This window comes from Trematomus bernacchii, unplaced genomic scaffold (genome assembly GCF_902827165.1).
Source record: "Trematomus bernacchii unplaced genomic scaffold, fTreBer1.1, whole genome shotgun sequence".
In the NCBI taxonomy this organism is placed as follows: domain Eukaryota; kingdom Metazoa; phylum Chordata; class Actinopteri; order Perciformes; family Nototheniidae; genus Trematomus; species Trematomus bernacchii.
In genome coordinates this window covers 4,926,633-4,942,341 of record NW_022987524.1, presented here as the reverse complement: position 1 = coordinate 4,942,341, position 15,709 = coordinate 4,926,633, and the positions used below count along the sequence as shown (strand labels likewise).

General features: G+C 42.1%; 1 protein-coding gene across 1 annotated transcript in view; it reads left to right on the top strand.

Annotated features, from left to right (window-relative positions):
* Positions 1 to 15,709, top strand: part of LOC117473091 (disks large-associated protein 1-like) — an 81,678-nt gene that overhangs the window by 25,694 nt on the left and 40,275 nt on the right. The window contains exons 4-5 of the mRNA XM_034118578.1: positions 3,231 to 3,325; positions 3,407 to 3,603. Coding sequence (XP_033974469.1) covers positions 3,231 to 3,325; positions 3,407 to 3,603 — 292 coding nt within the window. The remainder of the gene's footprint in view (positions 1 to 3,230; positions 3,326 to 3,406; positions 3,604 to 15,709) is intronic.

Below are 15,709 nucleotides of genomic sequence, written 5' to 3'. Positions count from 1 at the left end.
TATATCAATATGATAAATACAAATAAATGAGACCAAAATTAATTAGATCAAATATGTTGCAGTGTCACAACCAAGCAAAGCTAAATAATTGTTTTTTTCGATTATGTTGTTTTCGTAATTGTGGCAGGCCAAAATCGTAATTGCGATTAAAATACGATTAATTGCACAGCCCTACAGTACACACTCCTTTCACTTTACCACTGCTTAGGCCTATAATAAATATTAGGGCACCGTTCGGATAGAAAAACAGTGAATTCTTCATTTTTTGATAATGGTTTAGATACTGTCTGAGCCTGTGTGTTCTGGAGGGTGAGAGTCGTGTGTCCAAGTCCACAAATCCATCCATCACATTACAAGTGTCATCTTAATGGCTATGACTGGTGATATTTTATACATTTTCTTTTTGTCAACAAATATGTCACGACCTCGATACAAACTGATGAACCCTAATGCACGACCCAGAGACAACGTCTTGAATGTAACAAAATGTATTTTGAATTCCAAAGATCAGATAATCCCTCTGAACAGAGTAGGTGGTGGAAATAACAAAAAGCGCTCACAAGGAGGAAAAAACTAAGCATAACAAAACGAGACCTTAAGAAAAACGTAAGCCTACAAAATTAACAAAAGAAACAAAACCTGACATGAGTGAAAAGCGATCCTTTCTGAGCTGAGGCTTGGCACGACCATTCAGAGAAACAAACAAGACGAACTGACACAGGACAGGGGAGAGACAGGACTATTTAAACATGAGGTGAGTGGGAACAGGTGGAGACAATCAGGGGCGGGGCAGACACTGATGATGGCGGGAAAAACACACAAGGGGAGGAAGAAACAGGGCCTGAAATGAAAGACAAGAGGTAAGTACAAAATAAAACAGGAAATGGAAAACCAGACATGACAATAAACACAGAGACTGACGAGAGATAAATGATCTAAATAAACACACATGACCAGACGTGAAAAAACATGAAATGACAGACATAATAACTTTTTATTGAATAAACCTATAAATGTTTCACCATTAATCCTTAAAGATAAATGTCTTCATAGCCGAGAGCAGACAGGAAGTGAAATCAGAAGTATTGAGAGACGTTGGTAGGGGTCTTTCTATGGTTTGTTGACGATAAGAAAACCTACAGAAATACGGCAGAAGAGGTGACAGTGCACCACATGTGTTGTATTCTCTTAAATCAACTTTATTATTACTTATGTAGAGGAATGTGTGTGGCCACATGCTAATTGAAGAAGCTGCAAACAGCACTGATCGTTATAGACTTATTGTTCATACATTTAAAGGGTTGCCCATGATCAAAACATTATAATTGTTCAGTCATGTTTTGAGCCAATTCAAAACAACGTGGTGTTGGCAACATTTACTTTACCAAAGCCATTTGCACCTATGATTAACTCTATTTCACTCCCTCCTGTCAGGCTACTGTTAAAGCATGTCTTCTTCAGTGCATGAAATAAAGCTGTGCTCAATAAGCCTTCATTTGTCTCCTTCTAACCTCACCTTGAACCTCCACTTGCTCTATCCTGAACCTTTCCCTAATTACCATTAACCACACTGAATTGCATCTATTAACATTTTCAATATCCTCCTCTGCATGGATCCAACCATAAAACCCCAGTTAAATACCTTACCGCCATATGCTCTGTGTTGCAGTTGAGAATTTAATTTGTTTTCAGTTCAAGTCAATGTGAGTCAATGGGATTCCAATCATTGAGCTCAGTGATACAGGGCTTTAAAATGACAAATAGAATCCCTGCTGGTTATTCGGTGATGTGGTAAAGACAGAGAAAGAAAGCAAGAATGTTGCTTGTTTACATCAGATTGAAAAATAATAGATTTCACACAATAGTTTTAGGTCTATTGGTTGTGGAACACTCTATTTTTCTGTGTCCATGCAGTTTTTCTCAGCATCAGTTTTATTTATTTTTTGCGTTTGTATCTGGTTTCGTAATTTCTTGAAACCAAAGGAACATGTTTGCCCCGAGATGAGATCTGAAATTCAAGATATGGACTGTGTGTTATTCTAAATGCAGATGGCACAGCAATGGTATCCTCATTAATATATACGAAAACAGTTTAATCAAGTTTGACAGTAAATCACTTACAGTAAGCTGTCGTAACAATAAGTGCAAGTCTGTTCAGAAACCAAAACTCTAATCTCTGTTTAGAGAATCTTCCTCTCTGTCGTCACACAACATCATCATATACACAGTAAACAGTACAGCATCTTAGTATTCATCATGTGTTGTTTTAACCATCAACTCTCCAAACTCTAAATATTCTATGTATAAGTTTGTGTATTTGTGTCTGCGACTCTTGACCATTGGTTTAGGATGCAGCTTTATTTATTATTATTTAACATATTTAATAAGGATAACCAAACATGTGTGAGTCGTCAGTGCATGAGATGAAGCAGGGGTTAGAACTACCACTTGGAGCAGATTCAATTCCCACCTCTTCAGTAAATGAATGTGCTAGAAAGAGATACGCCCACAAGATTGTTCTCAAGTGGGAGAAGCTTCTTGAGAGGTACTTATTCTCCTTCAGAGAAAGCTTATCTGGCTACAGGAGCTCCGAGTGGCACCACATCCACTGTTCCCGGCTCCACCCTTAAATAATGCAGACTGAAACTCAAGTGGTGCCATGAAGTGTCAACAACTGAAAGCTCCACCAACAATGGCGGTTACGGTCCAGCCCCCTGTAGCAATCCTTTCCCCTCTTCCTAGCCGAGCCCCCAGGAACTGCTCCACTCGGTTGAGCAAATGTATGTAGTGGCCAAACTGCGGTACTACAACTTCCATTTTGCCTTCATGCGGCACTGAGCAGCTCTCATAGGAATGGACGAGGGCCCGCCTCTGACACTGTATCCAGTTCTCTTTATTCATCTGAATAGCTACAGCCCAGAGCTGGATGGAAACAGCAAGCCCCTCCCTCCTCTAATAAAATGCCAAATGCGGTTCTTCAAACCCCTAGTGAACAAACCAATAACCCTCAAACCAAGGAATCAAGCAGATGCCAGCAAGCATGCCCTCCTTAAAGTATTTTCAAACTGAATGCCCAACGTATCTCTTCAAGCTCAAACTTTGACAAACAATAGGCAGCCTCTTAATCGATAATAAATAACACCAGTCGTTTCACCAACTTCCGTCCTCTTTATTATTCTCTATGTTTCTCCCCTTTTCTCTCTCTGATGTCCTCCCTCCCCCTCCTCCAGCTGAGTGAGGTGGAGGTGAATGGGCAGATCGAGCAGGTGTGTGAGCAGGTCTACAGTGAGATGCAGGCCCAGGCATTGGAGGCTGCCATGAACCGCATGGACACCATGAACCGCATGGACACCATGACCCGCATGGACACCATGAACCGCATGGACACCATGAACCGCATGGACACCATGGACACCATGGACACCATGGACACCCTGCCTATGCCGGGATACTTCCGGATGCGGAGCCACAGTTATGTCCGGGCGATCGATCAGGGCTGTTCAGGGGACGAGGAAGGAGAGGGGGGGAGGCCGCTGCTCCTGCTGCCCTCCTCCCCGCCACGCACATCCGCCACCACCGTCAGGACCATCCAGAGCAGCACAGGTAGGGCACTGAGAGCCGGGGTTTGTCTTTTTATCCTTCGGTTAGGTTTAGGTTTAGGGTTAGGTTTGGGTTGAGGTTAGGGGTTCCTGGTTAGGATTACTTTGCACTACCGATCTGTGGGTGTGTGTGTGTGTAGTTATATGTCATGAAGTTGGGGTTGGTTGCACCAGTTCCTGAATATGTGTTGGACTGTGGTTGTGTTCCAAGTGAGATGATCATCTTCTGTGTTGAATGTGTCTTGTGGGAGGGCTGTGAGTGTCTGAAAGTGTTTGGCTGTGGCTTTGTTGATTATTGTGAGGGTCAGTTGCTGTGTTGAGGTGGGATGTGGGGAAAAGTTGAGGAGGGAGAAATAAACATCTGCATTGGGGAAGGTGGTGCGTGATTGACCAGTGGTCTTCACTATTTTATACATGCGAGCCGCATTGATAGGACAAAGTCAATAAGAGAGCCACTTATACCGCAAAGTATGAAAAGCGGCATACAGTTATAATAAGCATGTCTGCTTATTAATCTGTCATCCCCCACCCAGAACATACCATATGCAATGCAGCCAACCAATACTGTAATGTAAAGCGTCTTTGAGCACTAGGGCTATATCAAATAAATGCATTATTATTATTAGTAGTAAACTCTTCCATTAACACCCTGAGTAAGTTTGCAGCTGTGTGTTTTGCTCCACCTTTTTGTAAAAGAAACTGCAGCAGCTTGACCACAGAGCGTGAACGTTGTGATCAGCTGATTTTGCGCAGTTCTCCAGTGTGTGCGCAGATCACAGAATGTGCACAGTAGGGATGTTAAGATTCACCGATTCGCATCAGTGCACCGGCATAAACATTCAAAATGCGAGTGCACCGGTTGAAAGAGTGCACATCGGCTACAGTTTGGGTTGAACTCGCGATGCATCGATTGTAGCGTCTTTGCATCGGTAAAAAAACGATTCATTCATATAATATCCCCTCATCCTGTCAGCACTCTGCAGAGACGATCTTTGATCTTTGCTTCGCCACAAATCAAACGTTTGGCAACACTTCGGATTTTTTAAGAAAGACGGACAACTTGAAAAATCGCTCGCAAATTGTAAACGATGCCGTGCCGCTTTAAAGTACACAAGTAGGCTAGTATGACGTGGGGTCTGCGTCTGAAAAGAAACATATGAAGACATATGAGTTAAATCACTCAGTGAGGTGTTCTGTCAGTGAGAGTGGTGTTTAGTTTACAGCAGACTGTGACTGCCAATAATAGTTTAAATGTCAATGACAATTGTAAGCAGTTATGAAATACCTGTTTGTGAAAGTTATTTGTATTCTTTATTGCTCCTATAGAAACCACTGCTTTCTGCTCACTGGTGAGTTAGCCTATGGATGAGTGTTAAGCACATCAGTCAGCAGCTGTATGGGCATTGCACTGTGGTAGTTGTTATTTGTACATTGTTAATCCTGGGCAATGCATCCTTAAACTGTTTAACTGTGAGGTGTTATAACATTGAACTGTACTCTGGAGACAGAGAACACTACTACACTTATGAAAAGGCCTGTTTGTGAAAGGTCCAAGTGTTTGGTTTCTTTAAGGTAAAAAAGAAACAGCATAATGCGCAGTACTAGTAGAGAGAACCAAATATGTAAAGCACTTTTTTGTTAATTTATGATTTGCTAAGGAATAAAACAAAATCCTCTGTCGTACCATATTGAATTGTATCATTATTTAGCATCGTGTTGAATCACATCGTATCGCCCCGAATCGCATAATGTTGAATCAAATCGTATCGAACTGTATCGCAACAGGGGTGAATCGTATCGCATCGCATCGCCTGGTGTTTCAAATGTATCGTTAATGTATCGTATTGTTGGCAACGTATCGAGATGCGCATCGTATCGGCCTCAGTGATGGAGATGCACATCCCTAGTGCACAGGGGAGTCTCCCACCGCAGCCGGTTGGCGTAGTTTTTGCACAATTATGTTGTACATACTGACGTTAACAGCAGCCCCACCTGTGCACACGGCGACCAACTTAGTCGTCCAGTGATCTAAGCCCGCCTCCTGGAAAAGCTTCACAGGTCCGTCGGTGACGGCATGTGCGGTTCGGCCAGTCCAAAAGTCCGAAGATTTTTAGCAGGGAACAAAACGCCAAAGTGGCTGCTTAGTGTATTTTAGTGTTTTGGACATAATAGTCAAATAGTTTACTCAACTGAGTCTTGACAAGAAACACGTGTAGACGAAATATGTGTTTTGTTTTAATGACCTATCAGGTACGCAAAGGCGCTTAGTGACACAAGTGACGTTACGCATTTCAGATGTTTGCCGCGCATGCGTACCTGCGTTATGTGACTTTGAGACTTGAAAAGCGCTATATAAATTCAATGTATTCTTATTCTTATTATGTGCACCCCTGTCTATCACCCCTTTATTTAGCCTACTGTCATGCGAGCCACCAATTAAAGCTTGGCGAGCCGCATGAGGCTCGCGAGCCGTGCAATGAGGAACCCTGGCTTAGACAGTGATGCAAAATCTTGGACGGTGTGTTTTGGGTTCCGTTTTTCACTGCTGAGGGCTAATAAAACGACAAGGGTTGCTGGGTGGTAGGATGGGGAGACATATTCTGTCGTTCCTCTCTGGCTCCTGGATGGCCATCAAGTTGGAGGATGGGGATGTAGTGGGCCAAGCCGGGGTTCATGTCGTCTCCGATCACGAAGACGGTCTTGTTTCCGTTGAATCTCCAGTAGTTGGATGAATGATCTGTTCTTTCATTGTAGGAGTGGGAGATGCTAATGTCAATGTTATTGCCAGGAGAAATGAGCCGTGGTGGAGAAGGAGGGGGAGAGGAGAGAACTCATTCAGTCTGAATGTGTTGTTATTTGTCTTTTTACCCTCGGGTTAGGGTTAGGATAAAGTTTTCATACCAGAGCCTGGTGGTGTACCCTCAGCCGTAAGATGATATTATTACTATAAAATGTAACTTGGCAGTAAATATCACTCCTACTGATAACAGTACCTTCGACTAAAGAACCGTGGTCACCTCATCATCTGGGGTAGTCCGGACATTTCCAAACCCCTGTAGAATTCTGAAAGAGGGAAATGCAGCACATTAACTCCAGAACAGTATATAAGTAACATTTTGAAGCAATTGTAAATTATTTGAATATCTCCATTTTATGTTTCTTTGTACTTGTAGTACCTTTAGTCACTTTGCAGATTTTGATTAATGAGCACCTCCGCTCACACACAGTTTAAAAAGGACGGAAAGAGAAGGATTTAGCCAACACAGGTTTATTGTCCCAAAAAGAAAGCCAAGAACACAAAGAAACACGTAAAACGGTGCGGGGTCTTTATGGCGTCCGTTTGTGCGGCCCAGACGTCCTCCCAGGACCCAGCCTACTGCAAGACAGACCAGAACCAGGTTACCAACATGCTTTTATTGAGTGACTGATTACCTGATTCTGATCAGCTGTCTGGTCTCCGACCGAACCGCTCCCATCACTCCGGCAGCCGGCGCTCTAACCACACCCCGCTGCCACATACCCCCACCGCCCGACTCAGGCCGGGAAAGCCGAAAGCTGACTCCTCCCCTCTGCCGAGCGAGAGAGGAAATCAGCCACGACCATCCGGTTACCCGGCCTGTGGATCACCTTGAAGTTGAAAGGCTGTAAGGCCAGATACCACCGATTGATCCGGGCGTTGGCATCATTCATGCGATGGAGCCACTGGAGCGGGGCATGGTCCGACCAGAGGGTGAAAGGGCGCCCCAGGAGGTAGTAACGCAGTGCTCTGACCGCCCACCGTATGGCGAGGCACTCCTTTTCCACCGTACTGCAGTTCACCTCTCACTGAGTGAGCTTAGGGCAAATGTACAGTACGGGAGGGTCGACCTCCTCCACCTCCTGGGACAAAACGGCCTGTTGGTGGCGTCGGTCTGCAACACGAATGGGAGAGAGAAGTAGGAGTGTATAGGAGCGGTTTACCACAGAGGGCTTTCTTAACAGGTCAGCTCGGAAAAGGACCGGATGAACTGCCTGTAGTAGCCGGCCAGCCCCATGAACCTCCTGTCCTCTTTTTTTGTCTTGGGCACCCGATAGGCCAAAATGGCGGCCGTCAGATCACCCATTCTAGCCATGCCTCATATCCCTCTATTTCACTTCCTGTTTCAAAAGTGCTGATTTTGGGTATAAAGCTTTACAAAAAAGAATTGATAAAAAAGAGGGGCGGAGTTTATGCCTGCTCATGCGGGACATTCTACCGGCAGATACTGCCGTGATGAAACACCATATCATGGATTATCAAGGATTATTTCTGAAACAGTATGGAGCTCAAAAGGCGCGTTCACACCGGAGTACTTTTCACCGTACTTTTCGCGTTTAGTTCCGTTAGTACCCCTTATGTCGCGTTCACACCAAAAAGAGCACTTAATCCCGGGAACTTTTACCCCCATGTTTAGTGCCTGCTGAGAGATGGTACTTTCCTGGGGGAAAAAAGTGCCCCAGTTCTGATTGGCTGGGCGAATTGCAAACCACGCCTCGTAAAACTCTGAAATGTTTTGTAGAGCCGCCATTTTATTATCCTCGCATTAGCATTATTAGCATTAGCATTCGCCCAGCGCACAAACGCAGAGAGACTAACTTATGGCAACACAAAAGAAAACATGGGAGCGGTGGAGATGAGGAGGTGTCTGCGTTCTGGCGATTTACTCGGAAGGCTTCAGTAGAAGCTGCTGGGAGTCCCAGCAGCTTCTACTGAAGCCAGTCCCCAACTCCGGGGACTTCCGGCCGGGGACTCCGGGTGGCAGTATACGCCGTGAAGTTGTTTGCGGCCTGCCAGTAAACCCAAAGCAGAAGAAGACGAAGTGACATCAGCGGCTCATTTGCGTAATCTTCCCTCAGGGAATGTATTCCGGTGTGAACGCGATCTGTACTAAGGGCCCTGGGGTAATAAGTGCCGGGGCACTGAGTGCCGGCACTGAGTACGGCAAAGTACTTGGTGTGAACGCGGCTAAAGGCTTTCTCTCTTACCGGTTATACCACAAGGTGAGTTCCTTTTTATTTCCTGCTTCTTCACACACATGCTCTCCAGTACAGGTTAGCTCTGAGTGTTAGCGATGCTAATGTAAACACCGACCATATTACGTCCAAAACAGTCGGGCATTGTTTCTGATAGCAACTTTGTGATAGTGCTGTGGGTCTGCATTGCCGATATGACGTCATATCGGACGCAAATCTGGATCAGCTCCGTTGTACCCCCGTTTTTAGAGATTTGGGTGCGGAGGAAAATATAGAGGGTTTTATTTTCTGACGCTGCGTGAGTTCCCTGACACACCGGGGACACATATTTATGTATAAAAAACATAAAAAAGTGCATTTTGCATGATAGGTCCCCTTTAAGCTCCAACAGCAGGTGACCCTGTTCTCCTGTCCCATCATGAAGCCTCTGATAGCAGGTTCATGTCCTTCTCAATGGCAGCTACATCTTGAAAGCCTGTGATCAGTGATGTGAGTCACGTCACATTTTCCCAGAAATACTGATGTTTCATTCGTCAGACACTCCTTAATTTGCCTCTTGGAAACTTTAATCTTCACTACAAAAGATTTCATGTTTTCATACCTTTGCATTTACATTCCTTGCAAGCTTTGTTTCATTGTAGATAGTGAGCTCAATTTAGAAAGGGAGGTCTGCCATCCTCTCAGGGTTGCTCAGTTCAACAAGGCTTTGTCCTTTTTTTCTTTTAAAGAACGCTCCATGTCTCATCTCAGAGAATAGATGCACTCAAGTGCCAAGACTCAGCAAAGACACCGAATCTCCTGCCTTCACCTTGCACTTGAATTGAGGACACATTCAATCACTGGATACAATGATTTCACTTTATTACCTTTCAACCCTGACTATTTTGTACTTATTTCCTTTTTTTCAATTTTCTTTTTCTTCTAGTTTAATCCTCAAATGTGCTGTTCCATCGATGGCTAGTCATTATGAGTAACCAGCACACTGCTGCCTGAGTCTGGGAACAGTGTTCTGATCTGTGATAACACGACGAGCCAAATGAATCAGCTTCCCAGTCCTCTCAACAAAGCTGACAATTATCTGGCCTCCATTTTCAAGTGACTTTTTTCTTTGGAGTCTCATGAGATGGACAGTCACATTTTCCCCCTGAATTACTCCAAAGTTCTAATTTACAATGCATGAACTTGAACTCTACCACAAACTTCTTAGGACTCAGCAATTACATTAAGTTGAACCTTATATTAAGTCAGGATTTAGTTTTTTCAGTGTGGTGAGAAAAATAACAAACTGGTCTTCTTATCAGAGATTATTTCATTAATACACACATGGATGCAAAAGTGTAAGACTTTCTTACCAAACATGGAAATACTTAGTTGTAAATTGTGATTTCCTCTTGAAACAAGGCCACTGGTTTATCAGTGATCAAACCTCATTCTGTTATTGTCTTCTTTTTAATCTGGACTGCAGTTTTGTAGATTACACAAACAGATAACTCGTCTTACTGCAGAGATCCCTTTAGGGAAAAAGCCAGTCCCTTTTTAAATTTGACTCCGTGTCTAGTGACTGCACCGGATCAGCCGCAGCGCTGCTGTGTGCTCAGAGGCAATTTGACAGAACTCACAGTGCAACACAACATCCTGCAGTTGCACACATAACAGGAGGAAGAATTATAAAACGCTTGGGGTTGCAGTTACGTGCATAACTGCACTCTGCAGCGCACTGTAACAATGAAACAGAAATCTTGCAGAGATAATCTTGTGAAGGCAAAAAAGAGCATGTCTTTATGCGTGGTATTCAGATGAGAACATGCCAGAGTGGATGCCACGGGGGACTCGGTGTCGGCTGTTGGGTATTAGGGTGTTCTTTATTTCAGTGCTCAACTGGGGATGACCTACATTTACTGCTCCTCTGGGAATTCTTATAGAGTTAACCAAGAGGATAAATGGACACACACAGGCGGATAAGCCCCAATGTGTATGTATATTCTATTCACTCATGCACACACTCGCACATTCTTCTGCAGTCTCACAGTACAGTAGATGGTTAGCGCTGCATCCACATGATTGGACATTGTGCTCATAAATGTTGCTCCAATGTCCACTGAACTGAATCATTCATTCAGGCCTATTGTGCAACTGAAGTATTATCACCACTGGACTATTTGTTGACCAATTGTACTGTGTGATATGTTTGATCAAACATGAGTCTATGGTTTTAACCCACAAGACAAGAAAACACAATAGAAAACACGAGATCTCACTGATTAGACAACCAACCAGATGAACGAACAGCGAGGCATTTGTTCAGTTGTTTCTGCCTGTTGTTGCTACCAAGAGAATATGTCATTGATACTGTGCACCAACATCAGATATGAATGGGATAATGTGCAGCAAGTGCACAGTATTGATGAAAACAATTATTTATTGTTTTAATAAATATCGTTTTGCTTCCGGTAGGAAAAATAGTCCGTTCCACAGCGTACCAACAGCTGGAACTGCGGTGACAACAACGTAATGTAAAATAACAGCAGCACTGATCAAGGTTTTCTGTAACTCTCCAAGTCCGTTCACATTTATTTATGGAAGAAGCTAGGTTTTGAAAAAACTTCCCACAGGTCTAAACTCACTAACAAACACATTATATGGCCTCAGTTCTTACTCAACAATACAGGAAATAATTTCAATATAATGACCTTTATCTGTCATTTAACCTTGTCTCTAAAAACTGCAGGTTTAACTCATGTGTTCTTAAACCTCTAGGCTTCATTTCCCCTCTGACTTCTTATCTACTGGGACACTTGAACATTTTGGAAGTACTGTCAGCCCAGTGAAGCATGGATCTATGACTTGGCAAAATTGTCATTTGATATCGGCTAATTTGACACGGTGTTGACAGAGCGGTTCATTAGAGCTGGATCAGTGGACCCTGTCTCATGATGGGATGTAAAGAAACGTTTCCTGCTCTGGTTCCAGCCGATGAGGAGAGAGAGCTGTAGCTGAGGAATAATGACATATAAAGATATATCAGCCTTAGAAAGACACATGTAGGATATGTAAGAGAATGCTTTAAAACCAGAATGAAATGAACAGAATTAAAAATAGATAATGTAATGGATGGTTGTGTTAATAAAACGTACTAAAAGGGTAAGTATTTTTCTATTCCTTCCCGTCTTCTCTCCCTTCCCTCTTTTTTACTTCTGTTCTTTTTTTCTCCCTTCTTTTTTTCCTTTCTTCCTTTCTCCCTCCTTGCCTTATCTCCTCCCTTAATTCCCACTTCTTAATATTAACATATAGGATTGTGATCGGGTCAAAACAAACGACCCTCACACGACTTCATATTAGCTTTACATGAACCATGAAAAGATCTACAGAGGATGAACTTTAGAATATCGTCTTTAGTGTATGTGTAGGAGCCATTTTATGGGTGTTGTTGGTATGTCAGTTTATTTAATTTATATGTATAGTGCAATACTATTTTGAACACTTGGTGGCGGGGTTTAGCTGCACCGGGTGTATAAAAGGGGTCATACAGTAGGTGACAGGAAAGGACGAGGACACAGGAGGAAGAGAGCATACCGATTTCATCAGCCCGGCAGATGCTCACCACAACCACTGACTGTATATTAAACCTTGGTATGTAAAACGCTAAATAAACAACATTCTAAACTGCAGCAAAGGACCGGAAAATGATCTGCTTGTGTCTGTGTCTGGATCACTCTCCAGCCCTCCTGTGAAGTAATGGCAAAGAATAAAGGACATTGGAATAATAAAATTGCCATTACAGTATGGGTTACCCAAATGATCGTTTCTGATATTAGGTTGCCTCAAGACAAATGGAGTATTAGAGTCTCTCACAAAGTAAGAAATACATAATGCCAATATGACTGAGGAGTGAGAGGCAGAGGTGTGGATAGCAAAATGCATCTTAAATCAGGTCGGTGTGAGTTAAGCAGCTGATGAGCGGTAAGCTCTGATAATCACTTCCTCTCTCTGTTCCTCCTCACACAAACACACACACACACACACACACACACACACACACACACACACACACACACACACACACACACACACACACATTTCTGCTCACTGTTCTCCATTCAGCTCTAAGGAGACACTTCACACCAGTTAAATGTGGTTTACAAAAGTAATTACAGTCCCTCCTTAATAGTTTTTGTATGAATATTTATACGTTTAGTTAACATTGTTTTACTACCACTAGTATACCTTCATGGAGGTTCTAATGTTCAGTTTTATTCCAAACAGTTTTAGAGGTTATGACTCATCTTAGAGACTGCAGTATGTGCTGTTGAACTCTATTTTACTGTTGGAGGTTTCCTACAGTCTGTCTGCTTCATGCATATCAAAGGGAGCTGATTAAATATGCATTACTTTTAGCTAGGTGCACCTTAATTAAAAGGAAACTGATATTATATTTAAGGATTTACTTTTTGTGGTTGGCAGGCCCAGATTAACCACACGCAGGCCACAGGCAGAACAAAAAGCAATATTGATCCTTCAGTGTAGGGAGACCAGGAGACCCGCTCTCTGCAGTACTGCACAACATTTTTTTATTTTTTTTCCACAAATTCAGACATTGACAGTCGTCCAGACCGTCAAAACTTTGCATAATCTCATATGCAAATGTTTAGAAAGCAAGAGAGGCCTATCACCATACGCTGCGTCAGATGTGGGAGGCTGTGGCTCAGTGGGGTAGTGCGCTGAACTTAGTGCGCTGAACTTTGAATCAGGGGATAGCAAGTTCGAGTCCCACTGCAGTCAGCATGTCGTTGTGTCCCTGGGCAAGACACTTCACACCAAATTGCTCCTGTGGGGATTGTCCACAGTACTGAATGTATGTAAGTCGCTTTGGATAAAAGCGTCTAACAAGTAACATATAATGTAATGTAATGTCAATCAATCAACTAAGACATTTCTTTTAAGGATTTGAATATGATTTGAAGTGACACTACATGAGAAACTCACAAGAAATGCCTGGCTCATTAAGAAAATATCTATCAATGGATACATTCCGTGTGAAACTGAAAGCCACTACCAGCTGAAACAATATTGAAAATACCACCTAAGCTAAGTTAGCATCTCATCCAGGTTAGAATCTTGTGTGTGTTGTGATGTTTGTGCTGGAGCCGCTTTATCCAAAACAGCACTCCGGTTAGAGAGTTGACACGGAGACAGGAAGTACAGTCTTTGGACTTCATATTAGCTTGGTGCTGATCATCAATACAGAACACATCATCTCTGATGTAGAATCACATACAGGATGTCAAATGGGGATGATGAGGATGAAGATAATGATAATGATAATGATAATGATAATGACAATGTAGAGTAGAGAATGGTTTCTGCTAAATAACACAGGAATAGAAATAAGGCTCATATTACAATGATTACAATAACTAACCAGACTCTGGTTATTAATAATAAGCAACAGCGACACTAATTGTTGCTAAAACATCAGACACATTGCAAACTCATTGCAAACACATACATAGCTAATAAAGGCTAAGTTAGCATCTCATCCACACACTATCACTGAATAGCTTAACTTAGCTAACTAGCTAGCTTCATTTCTGAACAACATAGCAGCAAAAACGGGACATTAACCAGTTAAAAAACGCAACATCTTGCAAGAAACAGCGTCTGAGGGCTTCTTAATATTTAATAAACTATGAATGTGTCATACCCACTTAACGGGAAGAAACTCAGCTATCAGACAATATTTACAATTTTTAGCAAAACGAAACATAAGGGTAATAACAAAGGCTCTGAATTAGCCCTGAGCGAAAAAATGCTAACACACTTAGCACAGAACTCACGTTAAAATACCCTTATTACTTATCGTATCTGCACAAACAAGATACGATTAGCAAGCTGAGATTCCACAGATTCCAGACATATACGTATCACCCCTGAGCGATCAGAACTCGCGGTGACATGACAACAAACAACAACAAAATTAGCTTTACGGGACCAAATCGGAAAATAAGTCTTACCGTTGCTGTTGTTCTGATCAAAAGTTGTGTTCAATGGCATTAAAACGATAAAAACGCTGCTGAAGGTTAATTCATAGGTTAATCCAATGTGTCTGTGTCACTATGAAAGGATTACTGATAATCCATCATTCCATTTTTATGTCAATAACGGAGATTTCATATTGGCTGCTATGATAGCTACCAGAGTGTATGACAGCTTCCGGTTCCGGAGCATTCTGGCTGCACATCACTCTATTCACCAATGGGTAATGTTTGGATGGATTTGAGGAACTTCCCCTCGATTCTATTGGCTCTAACGGTTAAAAAGAGATGTCAATCATCAAAATCGACCGACAGGGCCAGAGATATGGAAAATCCACCCAAATGACCCCAGAAGTGGATTTCTTTCTTCTAAATCTCTCTAAGAAGGTGAAATGTCACTTATTTTGCATCAATCTTGATACAGGGTATACTTATATGTTATAGTGTGGATTCCTAAAGCTTTTAGTCTACTATCCCATCATTCAAGGGTGGTTTTCACTATAAGTAATGTTTTTTTTTTGGACGGACACTATAATTTACATTTTTTTACTATGTTCAATCTGAATTTACTTTAAAATAAAAAACATCTATATTGATTCTGACTTTTCTACATCCAACTCACAGGTTTATCATTGCTTTGAGAAAAAATATTATTAATTTACCCCTTTTAGAAGTGAAGATATAGTCAATTGTCAGTGGCGGCCGGTCCATAGGGGCGCTAGGGGCGCCGCCCCACCTCTTCCCATATTGAAAAAAAATAAAAATAATAATAATTAAAATTAAAATTAAAAAAAAAAAATATGTTTAAAAAAAAATATATGTTTTTATTTTTATTTTTAATGAACAAGGTAAATATTATATAATTGGTATCAGTAAAATGTATAATCTACAATAAAATCTCGTTTAAAATTGTGTTACGATGTCTAAAGTTACTGATAAGTCACATGTTTCCTGCCTGGCCTTGCCCATGCACCTTCTCTCGTCTGGGCGCTAAGAGAGGAGCCTTCAACCAGTGCAGCATCAGCCACTAGCAGCTGACTGTTGCTATCTGTAACGTGTAAACTATGCCGCGAAAATATAATTTCA